This window comes from Fulvia fulva, chromosome 1 (genome assembly GCF_020509005.1).
Source record: "Fulvia fulva chromosome 1, complete sequence".
NCBI lineage: Eukaryota > Fungi > Ascomycota > Dothideomycetes > Mycosphaerellales > Mycosphaerellaceae > Fulvia > Fulvia fulva.
Genome location: NC_063012.1, coordinates 8,224,319 through 8,235,847, shown reverse-complemented (window position 1 = coordinate 8,235,847; position 11,529 = coordinate 8,224,319). Strand labels below are relative to the sequence as shown.

At 53.1% G+C, this 11,529-nt stretch overlaps 7 protein-coding genes across 7 annotated transcripts; 4 read left to right on the top strand and 3 right to left on the bottom strand.

The window, feature by feature from the left end:
* Positions 1 to 55: 55 nt before the first annotated feature.
* On the top strand, positions 56 to 1,105 carry CLAFUR5_01604 (uncharacterized protein; the record flags this gene model as incomplete). Its single annotated transcript, XM_047900752.1, has 1 exon — positions 56 to 1,105. The coding sequence occupies one exon, from the start codon at positions 56 to 58 to the stop codon at positions 1,103 to 1,105; it is 1,050 nt and encodes a 349-aa protein (XP_047756013.1).
* A 931-nt stretch (positions 1,106 to 2,036) lies between these two features.
* CLAFUR5_01603 (MICOS complex subunit mic19) lies at positions 2,037 to 2,731 on the bottom strand (the record flags this gene model as incomplete). Its single annotated transcript, XM_047900751.1, has 3 exons — positions 2,037 to 2,519; positions 2,577 to 2,634; positions 2,688 to 2,731. 3 exons carry the CDS (start codon positions 2,729 to 2,731, stop codon positions 2,037 to 2,039), a joined length of 585 nt encoding a protein of 194 aa, XP_047755924.1.
* A 193-nt stretch (positions 2,732 to 2,924) lies between these two features.
* CLAFUR5_01602 (N-alpha-acetyltransferase 50) lies at positions 2,925 to 3,707 on the top strand (the record flags this gene model as incomplete). Its single annotated transcript, XM_047900750.1, has 1 exon — positions 2,925 to 3,707. One exon carries the CDS (start codon positions 2,925 to 2,927, stop codon positions 3,705 to 3,707), a length of 783 nt encoding a protein of 260 aa, XP_047755925.1.
* Positions 3,708 to 4,342: 635 nt separating this feature from the next.
* CLAFUR5_01601 (uncharacterized protein) lies at positions 4,343 to 5,034 on the bottom strand (the record flags this gene model as incomplete). The annotated part of the gene is made up of 2 exons (XM_047900749.1): positions 4,343 to 4,537; positions 4,591 to 5,034. The coding sequence occupies 2 exons, from the start codon at positions 5,032 to 5,034 to the stop codon at positions 4,343 to 4,345; spliced, it is 639 nt and encodes a 212-aa protein (XP_047756016.1).
* Positions 5,035 to 6,225: 1,191 nt separating this feature from the next.
* On the top strand, positions 6,226 to 7,116 carry CLAFUR5_01600 (Peroxiredoxin TSA1-A; the record flags this gene model as incomplete). The annotated part of the gene is made up of 3 exons (XM_047900748.1): positions 6,226 to 6,320; positions 6,452 to 6,632; positions 6,685 to 7,116. The coding sequence occupies 3 exons, from the start codon at positions 6,226 to 6,228 to the stop codon at positions 7,114 to 7,116; spliced, it is 708 nt and encodes a 235-aa protein (XP_047757359.1).
* A 920-nt stretch (positions 7,117 to 8,036) lies between these two features.
* On the top strand, positions 8,037 to 8,536 carry CLAFUR5_01599 (uncharacterized protein; the record flags this gene model as incomplete). Its single annotated transcript, XM_047900747.1, has 4 exons — positions 8,037 to 8,061; positions 8,113 to 8,132; positions 8,189 to 8,241; positions 8,296 to 8,536. 4 exons carry the CDS (start codon positions 8,037 to 8,039, stop codon positions 8,534 to 8,536), a joined length of 339 nt encoding a protein of 112 aa, XP_047756258.1.
* Positions 8,537 to 8,821: 285 nt separating this feature from the next.
* On the bottom strand, positions 8,822 to 11,004 carry CLAFUR5_01598 (Laccase-1; the record flags this gene model as incomplete). The annotated part of the gene is made up of 3 exons (XM_047900746.1): positions 8,822 to 10,211; positions 10,332 to 10,386; positions 10,455 to 11,004. 3 exons carry the CDS (start codon positions 11,002 to 11,004, stop codon positions 8,822 to 8,824), a joined length of 1,995 nt encoding a protein of 664 aa, XP_047756259.1.
* Between the last annotated feature and the right edge of the window lie 525 nt (positions 11,005 to 11,529).

Here is an 11,529-nt window from a genome sequence, read left to right as displayed (position 1 = left end):
CTTCGGCAGACAGGCTGGTCCTGTGCGTGTGCTCATACCTGCTCAAATATCCGTCATGGGCGAACGACAATCACACAAGCAGCTGCGTGCACTGCGTACCGGCGAAGCTCCCACGCAGCTCTCTCCTTCACGATCACGGACGGATCCTCCAGCTCCTCAGAAACAACAGCATGAGAAGTCACACTTACACAAGCGCCTACACTCCAACACGCTGCGCCATCGAGCATTCACGAGCTCGAAGGAGCACTCCCATCGCGAAAGCGCCAAGGAAATCGTACAATCGGCCATCGATCTAAAGCCTCCGATCAGCTTTGACAGCTTACTGCGACGCGACAAGAAGAGTCCTGATTCCAGCCGGCGAGGTAGCCATCTCCAGCAGCAGCAGCAGCAGCAGCAGCGCCAGCAAGACATCAGTCAGACTGATGCCGAGGAGGCAAGAAGGGCAGCGCAGCGTCGAGTGCGGCCCGAGGATGTGACCAAAGCACGGCGTGAGAATGCACGACGTGAGGAGCACCTTCGCGAGAGTCTCAAGAATGTCGAAGAGGTGGCCATGAGCAGTACAAGACAGCTGGACGATACATACTACAGCATCTTGGAGAAGGCATCCTTGCTTCGCTCGACAGTGGCTAGTCTGCAACAGCTTGCCGAGGAAAGCAAGAGGATGCATTCAACGTTCAAAGAAGACACAACGAAGCTGGAGCAGGAGACGAAGCAGAACCTGGACGGCTTCAACAACTTCGATGGCCAGGAGAAGACCATCAATGATCTGGTAGTTCAGCTCAGAACTTCGAAGGATAGGACTGGGAAGCTCAACGAGCGTCTAGAAGCTGCTCGAAATCGTATCGAAGCTTATGAGCATCGGTGGAATGAGCATCAGAAGAAGCGCCGCAAGAATTGGGGCATCATCTGGGCATCCATCATCGGTCTGGTTGCGTTCATGATCGCAGTCATCGCAGCAAAGAATAGGAGCACTGTTGGGAGTACGATGCACCAAGTGGCAAAGGTACTAGATGCCGAGATTGCTTCTCCCATAGCTGCGGCATTACGGCCGACTTCCAGCCCGGCTGAGGATCCATATCTAAGGAAACTGTTCGATGAGCTCTGAGAGCTTCCTTCGACACTCAAATTCCTCGTGGTTTCAGGATCTTTTGGGTCTTTTCATTGCAATCGAGGATCGTCCGGAGCTCCTATGCTGACACCATTCTCATACCTGGTCTGGACAGCACGTGACCGCATACTGGACGACATTGGACCAAAGTCGCGAAACTTTCGATCGATCTCGCGATTCATCTGGTTCCATGTCCTGATGGACGGTGTCTTTCTAGGCGTCGAGCCATCCCATATGGTTTCTGGTTACCGTCTTCGGAAGCTTCATGACCGGCTTGACCTCGGTGTCAGACCCTCGCCGATACCTCGAATTTTCGGCAGAGCTGCACCGATATGAGCGCTTTGTTCTGTGGCTACTTATTTTACCAGAAACGGTGCTTACATCATCAACCTGAATGATTTAGGCCGGCTGGTAAGTTCGATGTGTACTCTCAAGAGTCGGCACGGTGCTAACAACCACCCAGGCCCAATGGCAAGGCGCTTGACTACGACCAGTTGCTGGTATCAAGAGATTGCAGGGTAAGCGTTACTTCCAAAAGTATCACCTCAAGTACCTTTGTTAACAAATGTATAGTTCGATCCCTGCGTCGGTCAATTCTTTTTGCTCTTTTGTGCTCAGCATCTTGACAGTGGACGATGTTCTACTCTACGGTGGGGAGCTTATTCGTTGCCCCTGAGGCAGATGGTACATGTTGGCATCGGGTGCTGGAATGAGAGATCTTTTTGCATTCCTCACAATCCGCATAGTAGGACAAGCCTAAGCTGTTTGGCGCATTCTTGCAAGAACGGCCTGGTGTAGTAAATGCCATTAGGTGATGCGGTGTGCCTGGGAGATGCAAGGAACAACTCGAAGACAGACCAGGGCCTTGAATTTGGTGTTCCTGCTCTTATGATACAGTCAGGGTATATGTACACTGTGCAATGTACGCCTATCGCCCAGCCTTTTGTATGAAAGCCTTTTCAAGCTTGCCAACCTCAGCCTTGAACTGCTCAACCTCCTGCCAGCAGTCCAACGGTCTTCGGTCGTTCGTCCTCAAGCACTGTACGAGGCTCTCCTTGGCCTTTGCCACTTCTTGTGGTACCTTCTCCACCTTCTTCCGTGCGTCTAGCTTCTGCCGTAGATCCATGATTTCCTTGTGTACGCTGTCGTGACTCCTTCCGGAATCTTCCTGGGGAGCTGCTTCGATCTTTTTGCTCGAGTCGTGGTAGAAGGGCGAGCTGAGGTGGTAGGCGAGGCCGGTAGTCGCTCGCTGGGGTTCTGGGGCTTGGGAGTCTTCCTTGGGAGGGTTGGTGGTGAGGGAAGCTGTGAGGTCGTCGAGCTGTTTGGCTTGCGCTTCTTTTACTCTAGCGAGCTCGGCGTTGACGCGGTTCTGTACTTTCAGCTCGAGATCCTGGGCGCGTGTGGAATCGGTCTGGGTGCGATGGTCAGTAGTGTCTCTGCGCCTGTCTGCTCGTTGGAGCGTAGGTACCTCTGGACTGGACTGCAGATTGTTGATGACAGACTGGCTCAACCTCACAGGCGCATCGCTGTTCACTCGTTAGCGCCGCATTCGAAATGAGATGTCACATGTTCCGCGTACGCGTTAAAGACGTGTTGCTCGGGCTGTGAGCTGCCCTGACCCATTGCAAGATGATGTGCGTAGCGGAACAAGTCGCAGTTGCTTCCAAGTGATCTCTGGGAAGAGCTCGGGATAGATTTCTCGGCCCAGCTCAGCCGAAGCCCTGGCCTCGCTCAGATGTTTCCACTCAGCACGCGTCAAGAACTTATTACTGTCGCCAGAAAACATTAACCTGCTCATGGGCAAACACCATGTACAATGCCGCAGTCCTCGCTGATGACCTGGCTAAACAAGCCGAGGGCAGTCAACGAGCCTCCCAAGTCAGATAAAGTCTCTCCGGAACAGCATGAACCTGGCTCGAACGACGAACACACATCGACAGAAAGCGACGACGACTGTCCGTTGGAAAATGGCCCCATGATACCCAGTAATGTCACGGAGACGGCAACAAAGCAGGTTCTACCGCCAACGGCACCAAAAGGTCATCTTCCACCCAATGTCGACTTCCGCTCGTGCACCAAGCAGGATATCTTCCATCTGAAACGACTGACCAGCTTACTGCTACCCATCCCCTACCCAGACAGCTTCTATCGGGAGATTATCGAGGACCTCCTGAGCAACAATATCACGATGCTCGCAGTCTGGCACGATGATCCGGCAGCCAAAGGCCAGGAGAAGGGTCGTCTGATCGGCGCCATCCGCTGCAGACTGTTTGCGCACTCTCCAGTTGCAGAGGCCCACGAGCATTTCCGGAAAGGGCCGATGCTGTATCTGAGCACGCTGGTGCTTCTGTCCCCTTATCGAAGTCATGGCATCGCCACCCAGTTGCTACACATCCTCACGAAACGTGCCATCGAGGACTATGGTATATCGAGGGTTGGCGCGCATGTTTGGGTGGCTAATACAGAAGGCTTGGAATGGTATCGGAAACGAGGATTTCGTGAGGTAAGAAGGGAGAGTGGTTACTACCGGCGACTGGACCCGCAGGACGCCGTTGTAATGCAGAAGGACGTTGGGCCATCAGATCTTCTACCAAGCTGAGATGTCCATGGTGTTATACATATCGAAAGCATTACACGGGCTATCACCTGGATTTGCATGCCATTCGGGCTGTCCCGAGGACTGGCTGCCTTCGTTGTGGGAGGCTGGCTCGTCACAAGCAGCTTGTTCCATCTGGAGCCAGAATGCATCACAGAGGATGGGAGAGCGTGGACTGACGTGTCTGCAGCATGAGGCACCTCCGGTCGACGACAGAAGCCGCAACACAGAGCGCCGACATCACGAAGAACTCGAGTCAGCTATCTTTGGCCGGAAGTCCTTGAAACCAGACCGTACAGAGCGACCCTGACCCTGCTCCAGATCTGTGTCGACCATGAAAGTGGTAGCATGGATTCAATGGCACTCGCTCATCTATTGAGCGATTGAAGGAGCAGACGTACAGTAGTGAAGTCATTCAGGTTCGTTCAAATTCAGTCATTCTCAACTGTACTGGTGCTCACCCTCTTGACCAGCCCCATAGTCGCGGCCCTCGACGGTCCCGTCAAATACAAGTTCGTTAAGTGTGCCATTCGTCTCTTTTCCCTCGCTCGCCCAAAATTCCGCATACGCTATGCACATCCATGTTATACCAGAAACTCCAATGCCTACCCAAAACCCTTCACGCATCGTTACAAGACCTAGACATAGTACTGGCGTCTACTGCTTGAGCGATGTGTACTCCGTCGGCCGCTGCTTGCTGGTCTGTAATCGTAATCACGGCTGCGTGCTCGGCTGCCTGATCTTCGGTGGCCGTGCCGTGAAGAGTGGTACTCCCGCTTGACGACGACGCGATCATCGTCTCGGTGATGTCTGTGGACGAGTAGTGCGAGGAGCTGTGTGAGTGTTAGCTTTGGATGATGCAGCGAGACCAATGATCTGAGCTTACGAATGTGACGAAGAAGGCCAGAATGTTGATTATACCCAATGCGAAACTCGCCTTCAGCATTGCGCACACCTTGTTCACATGGAAATTCCATGACGAGTTGCCGTCAATTCCATCGATATTGATCCGAGCCTCAAAGTCCGAGCAGTCGGCTCCTGCAATGAAGCGCATCACGACCACGCCGGCAATCAATGCACCCACGAAGCCCAGATCGACGAGTGCGACAAAGATGGCGTCGTGTCTCGCGCGAAGATAACTAATCGTCGTGAAGAACGCCCATGCCAGTGCCAGTACGGAGACGATGAAGAGAACCAGAATGTAGTTGGGTGTCAATTGGTTGTTGTCGACGAAGCCATTGACGAACCATGCCAACATACCCACAATGGGGATGAGAGTGATGATCTGGAAGATCCGCCATGACAGGAACAGGAAGCCTGATAGTGCCATTGCGATTGCAGTCCGTCGAGTGATGCAGTAGTATTGGTCCGAGCGAAGGTGGTGTGGTTTGCGACTCGGATCCGATCGAACGATTCGGTGCTGGTTGTGGTTGTAGTTGCAGCTGTGTGCTGTTCTGTTGTCGCGTGGAAACAGTCGTGGTCGCAATGGAGTCGCGGATAGTATGCGACCAGGAGCGAAAGGAACAGAAAGCGGCTCCGAGTGGCAGGTGTTGCTGGTGCTGACGACAAGGTGCTCTCAAGATCAAGAAGTTGGCTGGCGGGCTGGATCCTTGCAGCAACAGAGCTCGCGCCTCGGACGGACTAGATCACTGGAGCTGTGATGCCAACTTCGCCGTCAGCCGGTTGAAGCAAGTATGTACAATTCAAGATTTCTCGAGGCAAGCGCGTGAGGGAGGGTGCAGGAAGTAGCAGTGCTCCGGCCGGAAAGATGCAGCAGCGCTATTAACCTTGTCGTTGCCGTGGACCTGGTCATGGACTTTTTGTCGCGAGAGGCTGGGATGTTGTGGCTGGTGGCGGGGCAACACGTGCGCGTGCGGGCGCAAGCGAGACATCTCCCGGATAAATTGAAACAAGCCGATGTCGATCGGCTTTCTTTCCTCATCGTCACTGTTCTCATGCTTCACCGCTTCGTGTCAAGAGACAAGACACATCTGTGCCATGGTTGAGCATGTTATTACTAGCATCACCGGAAACGTCGCTGTCCAGCATACCGAGCGGTTCGACCAGCCCGCTCCATCTCATGTCGATTCAGCATGCACTGCGGTGTTCATTGCAGCTACCTCGCAGCAGATTCGTCCTGCCTCGACATTGTACGCAAGGCCGTTGATTCACATGGAGCCTCAATCCTCCATATCAGTCAAAACTCTAGGATCTCCCGCACGCAAGATCTAGAGCTATCCTTTGCCTTCGCCCATTCCTGCCCCGATTCCTCGTAGACAAAGGTCGCTTTCCACTTTCTATCGTCCCGAGCGGTAGAAAGGATAGTATCTCCCATGCATCGGAGCGTCATGTTGATGCTGCTTGCGGACGTCTGCGACTACTTGCATGACGATATACAGATCTCGTCACAGGTAAAGTACAAGCCCTCTTCCCTGCAGTCATTTCGTTTTGCTCTACGACTTGAATCCACTGTACTGCAGCGGCCTAGCTGAAATCGAAGTTGATCACCAACCCTACAGCAATGTTTGGCAGTGCGAAGGTCGGCAAGTGCAGCCTCAGATCTGAAGAGCATTGCGTGCGTGGACGGCAGATCCATAGGTCACTCACGACTGTTATGTGCGCTGCTAACGACAAGCAGACTTTGCATCATAGAACTCTCCCTGGCATCCTACATCGAAGCTCGACGCTGGACCATTATAGTAATCATTCCGAAAGCGTACATGGCTCCCTGCCTTCTTTCGAGGCAGGATATCCCGCGATTATGGCGTTCTGCTGGAAGAAGAGGGCGTTGCACAGCGTGCTGCCTTCATCATCGATCCCAAAGGCCGTGTCCGCAACATAACTGTTAACGATGCAGACATTGGCCGTAGCGTCGATGAAAGTCTTCGCGTGCCGGAGGCACTCGCCTTCAAAGATGAAATCGGCGAGGTGAAGACCCGTTCTAGATCTGCATATTGTCGAGGCTGATATATTCATCTAGGTATGCCCCGTGGACTGGAAGAAGGGCGACAAAGGGCTCGATCATTCTGCTGATACCACAGTTGAGGGCCCGGTAGAGGTGCCACGGTGTTCATGGGGTTCGGCGACGCCAACTGTGCGTTCAGTCTCAGAGTGGGCTCGTCCAAAGCTGCAAAGAGCATGGCCCGCGACTAGTAAGGCGTCGATTGCGTGTCCCATACAGCTGGCACATCCGGCCAGTTCGGACGAGACAGGCGATCGTGGTATTTCCAGTGTCAGGAGTGGTCGCCACAGTCCATTGGTGATCCCGGGCAAGAAGATCGAGGGCGAGAGCACATTCCAGGATCAACTGGACAAGGCCTTGTCTGCGCAGAAGAGTATATCGGCGGCCATAGAAAATATGCAGGCCGCGATGCGTACCCAGCCGATTAAGGTCGCCAATTGGCCACCGTAGAGATGAAATGACACTCCGTTCCAACGAGAACACAGGCATGAATACGAAGTTCTCAAGCTGCATAGTCATCGGCTAATGCACGCCTTCCAGGAGTAATGCCAGACCAATCTATGCCATTGTGGCGGTAGCAGACCCATCCGTTTCGTTTTCGTTTCCACGAGAGTTGTGAAACTGTCTCAATGCAGACCCCATGAGGGAAACCTCCAGACTTGACAGTCAGCCATACAACCGCACTGCGTTTATGCTGGTCAATGTGAGAGGTAACGCTGATGACTTCCACCCAGTGGTCTGGTAAAGTCGATGATATTTTGCTCTGCGCCTGTAGAAAGTGGTCCCGATTGCAATGGACCATGTTGCCCTCATTGATTGCTGTGAAATTCTCGTCAAGGAAGTCGATGGCCGAAGTCTGAAAGTCCTTGTCGTTGCAAATTTTCGTGACGAAGTCGCAAGATATTGTTTCCAGTTGATCTGCAGTTACCTCTTCCTGCGTAAGGATCGGAATCCGGTCCGGTACCATTGGACTGTCTTCTCGTACTCGTAGTCTGATGTTCGATAGAATGTTCGTGAAAGCGCTGCAACGTGGATACTATATCAAGTAGGACCTGTGTGTAGTAATGTGGACACAAGATGTCTCCTTGTTCAGGACTAACATCATCAAGTCGCACAGCTGTAGCGGTGTCTGAATCGAGTACGTTCAGTCCTTGGTACCAAAGTAGTTGCACCGTCCAGCTTTCGCGAAACAGGAATGATGCAGCCTCTTGATCGATCGATACAAATTTGGTGCATTCCGAGACTCGAGATAGTAGTTCCGACAACGATGCTGTGCTCACCTGGGTTCTGCTTCTCGGCAAGTGTAGCAAAAAGCTCGGCTATTTTGATCAAGTGTCATATTCGGCAAACGAAAGTCTTCTTTATATCACATGACATCGTCATTGGTCGCTTTAGGTGAGCAGCCCTTAGTCTTCGGTGACCTGAACCCAGCTAACCAAAATCTAGCTCACTTGGGAGAGCGCCAGGTTAGTTTCGCTTTTCTGGATGTCCTGCTGAGCTTCGTGTTCTAACTCGTCCTCAGACTGAAGTATTCAAACTCGGTCAACGCACTGTGCGGTATCTGGAGGTACTGTGGTGAGTCAATGCTCTCGAGTGACTTCTCAGTGCCAATTCTAACACACAATTCAGTTCGATCCACAGAAGCGACATTACTTTTTGCATTGTCACAAAAGCTTCGTTCATGTTACTTTGTTGTGATGTAGTCCGTGGAGTTGATATGGATCAGGCTGAGAATGGCAAGACCTGGCTTCCCGATTCGGCGAAGGCGACATCATTTTTGCGAAAGCTCGCAAATGCCAAGATGGTCGCATTACAGCTGTTATACCGTGCGGCTGCAGACATGGTTGTCTCAAGATCATCATCCTGGTAGCCCGTGTTTCTTTCCGTTCTCCCCCTCGTGTTGGGGGCCATTAATCATACCGGTATTCTTGGCATCGACAGTGTCCGTGGTCGCCTGATATCGTCAATGAATTGCTTGACAAATAGTCATTCAGAATCTGCCAAGTGGGAGGTACTGGCTGCAAAGTGGCTTCGGGCCAGGCGACGGCGTGACGCCATGACCTGTTCGTTCCCCCGTCAGATTCACCAACTGACGCCGCACCAGGTAGCCAGATCATGATACTGTTTTGTGCCTGACGTTTCTGCTGTGAATGTTTCACTTCGCCAGATCTCGATAGTCTTCGTCTTTCGGCCCCATTCCCTTTGCTAGATCAGAGGCTGCACAGAGTTCCAGATTTGCAGTGGGAACCTGGACATGAGCCAGTGCGTCAGCTCTCGTGAGCAGTTGCATCGCCAAACCCGCTTCGGAATGCCACGAAATGTGGCAGTGGAAAGCCCAGGCACCGGGGTTACTAGCCACCAAGCGAATCAATATCCAGCCGAATGCCTCTACAGAAGCTGTGTCTCTCCGAAGCGGATTGGAGAGGTCCAGGCTCTCATACAACGGCATCAAATTCTCCTTGGTAATCTCTGCCCCGACCTGCGTCAGCGGAGGATATCCATGGCCTTGCGATAGAACCCAGTACTTGTACCCATGCAAATGAAGTGGGTGATTACCGTCATCAAAGTTCGATATCAGAAAGTCAATCGTCTGGATGCCCGTGGTCTGAACTACCAGCTCATGAGACGTGTCAAAGGCTGCACTGTTCACGAAGGCGATAATCTCATCGTTGGCGGAATGGAAGCTGCTGTTGGCTGTCGTCAGACCATTTACAGCTCGGTGCAGGACTGGAGAGCTCGGGTTTGGCCTGAAAGAACTGCCGTTGAAGAACCCGCGACTCAGTCGCCATGAACCGATCTCGAACTTGGAGCGGAGGTAGAAAAAAGCATCAGCGTCCTGGGGCGGAGGGATGACATCTGCCGGTACCAGCTTGGAGGCGTTCATATCGTTACACTGCTGGCCCAGCTGCTCCTCCCAGTCTTTCGTTGTGGGCTGGAGCTCCGATGTGCTGTCGTACTGTACCATGGCAAGTGCATCCGGGTTCATATTATGTGGAGGGTCGGTGAAGCAGCTCGTTATCATTCGAGCACGCATCCAGAAGCTCTCACCTCCGCTGACGTTCGAATGAAGCACCACACTGTATCTTTGGGCCGGGTTGATACTGATGCGATGAAAAGCAGCAGGCTCAACATCTGTTCCATCGACTTCTGCCACGGCTAGCTCATGTTCGTCGACCTGGAATTGGAACTCCGCAAATGCGCCGACATTAATGAGCCGTGACCTGTGACTTTTCCCAGACTGTAGTGTGATCGGTGGAATTCCCACTCCGGAGGTTGTGTTATCACATCGTCGTTCGGGAAAGTCGTCGCAGTTGCGGATCGAGCGGCCATTGATGAGCCCTGATAGAGGCACAGGCTCAGCGTTCTCAGCATCGGGCTGTAAGTACTGCCATAGGAGCGCTGATGACAAGTCATGGTAGTGGTCAGAGATCAAGATGACTCTGTCCGTGTCGTAAGACATTCGTTGCAGCGCCTTTTCGTGCCTACTGTGTACAATAAGCGGACCGTGAACACCGTCTGACGATTGGAGTCCTTGGTGAGCGTGCCTAAAACAGACGTCAGTCGTGGACTTCTGTTGTGCGAGCACAACACGTCGAGCAAAATGAAACAGGGTCGGGTTTAGCAGTGGTCGCCCCCACCAATATCCTTCCACTTCGCGCACTCACCACCAGTATGTCCCACTTTGGCCGACGACCTTGAACTCATACGTAAAGGAACGGCCTGCGAGTAATAGTTAGCACGGAATCGGTGCGGTAGGTGGCAATGACGAGTATCGGGAGCGATAGGACATTGTGTCACTCCAACCGTGCCATCGAAGTATGGAGTCGGTTGTTGATAAAGGCCATGCCAATGGATCGATGTAGCGTTCGTTGCTTGGTTGTCTACCTCAACAACCACGGTGTCGCCTTCGTTTACTTCGATCAAAGGTCCTGGGTACTGGTTGTTGACGAGTATCATGGGCCTGTAAATCCCGTCTGGGTTATGTTCCTGGTCTTTGATCGTCCATTTGAAGACTCTCCGCTTTGGTGCAGCGTCAAAGTTCCATGCTGGGTCCAGAACATAATCGTTATTCAGAACGGCATTCGAAGAGGCCATCACGTCTTGCGACTGTGACCCAAGCCCCAGCATGGCAGACCCGACCACCACAAGTGCTGCCAGAAAGGTGATGATGGCACTAATGAAGACTGCCGCGCTGCACATGCTCCATGCCTTGCCAGTCACGCCCGGTCTCTCATCGAGATGGTCCTTCCATTCTTGCAGGAGTCCTCGCTTGTGCTCATCTTCCGGCATGGATATGGGGCTGGCATCGTATGTCCTGATGGCATCGTGTTCAGTCATGATCACTCTGCTCCCTCCGAACGTGATGAAGGAACGAACAGCTCACTGGAGCGCATCCGCGTCCTCTGTTCTCGGTGCGTGTGGCGAGGCTGACATAATGCAGCTGGAGCCAGGACGTCAATCTATTTGCACCGTGGACCTGCTTCATTGGGAAGAGTGTGGTGCTGCAGCGCTTGTACACGTGAGGAAGAGAAGCCGCGTGCCTGGGTTGTTGATCTGCGGAGTCAGCCAATCGTTCTCCACGCTGCGGCCACGAGCCCCTCCTCGTCCGCCAACATCAGCGGCGAAGCTTTCAACAAGATCTTCGCAGTGGAGCTTGTACACGTCTTGACCACATCTGCGACCTGCTAGCTGCAGAGGGGCCATCTCGCCAGGCTTCTGGTACTGCGACACGGTCACCTCGTGTCTCTATCCAGCCAATCGGCCGCTGCCAGTGATCATGTTCAGGCGGGAGGACGGCATCCCGAGCGCATCCGACCTTCCTGTCGCGAGGCGCCGCGTGTGCACGTATGCGTGGTGAAGAGC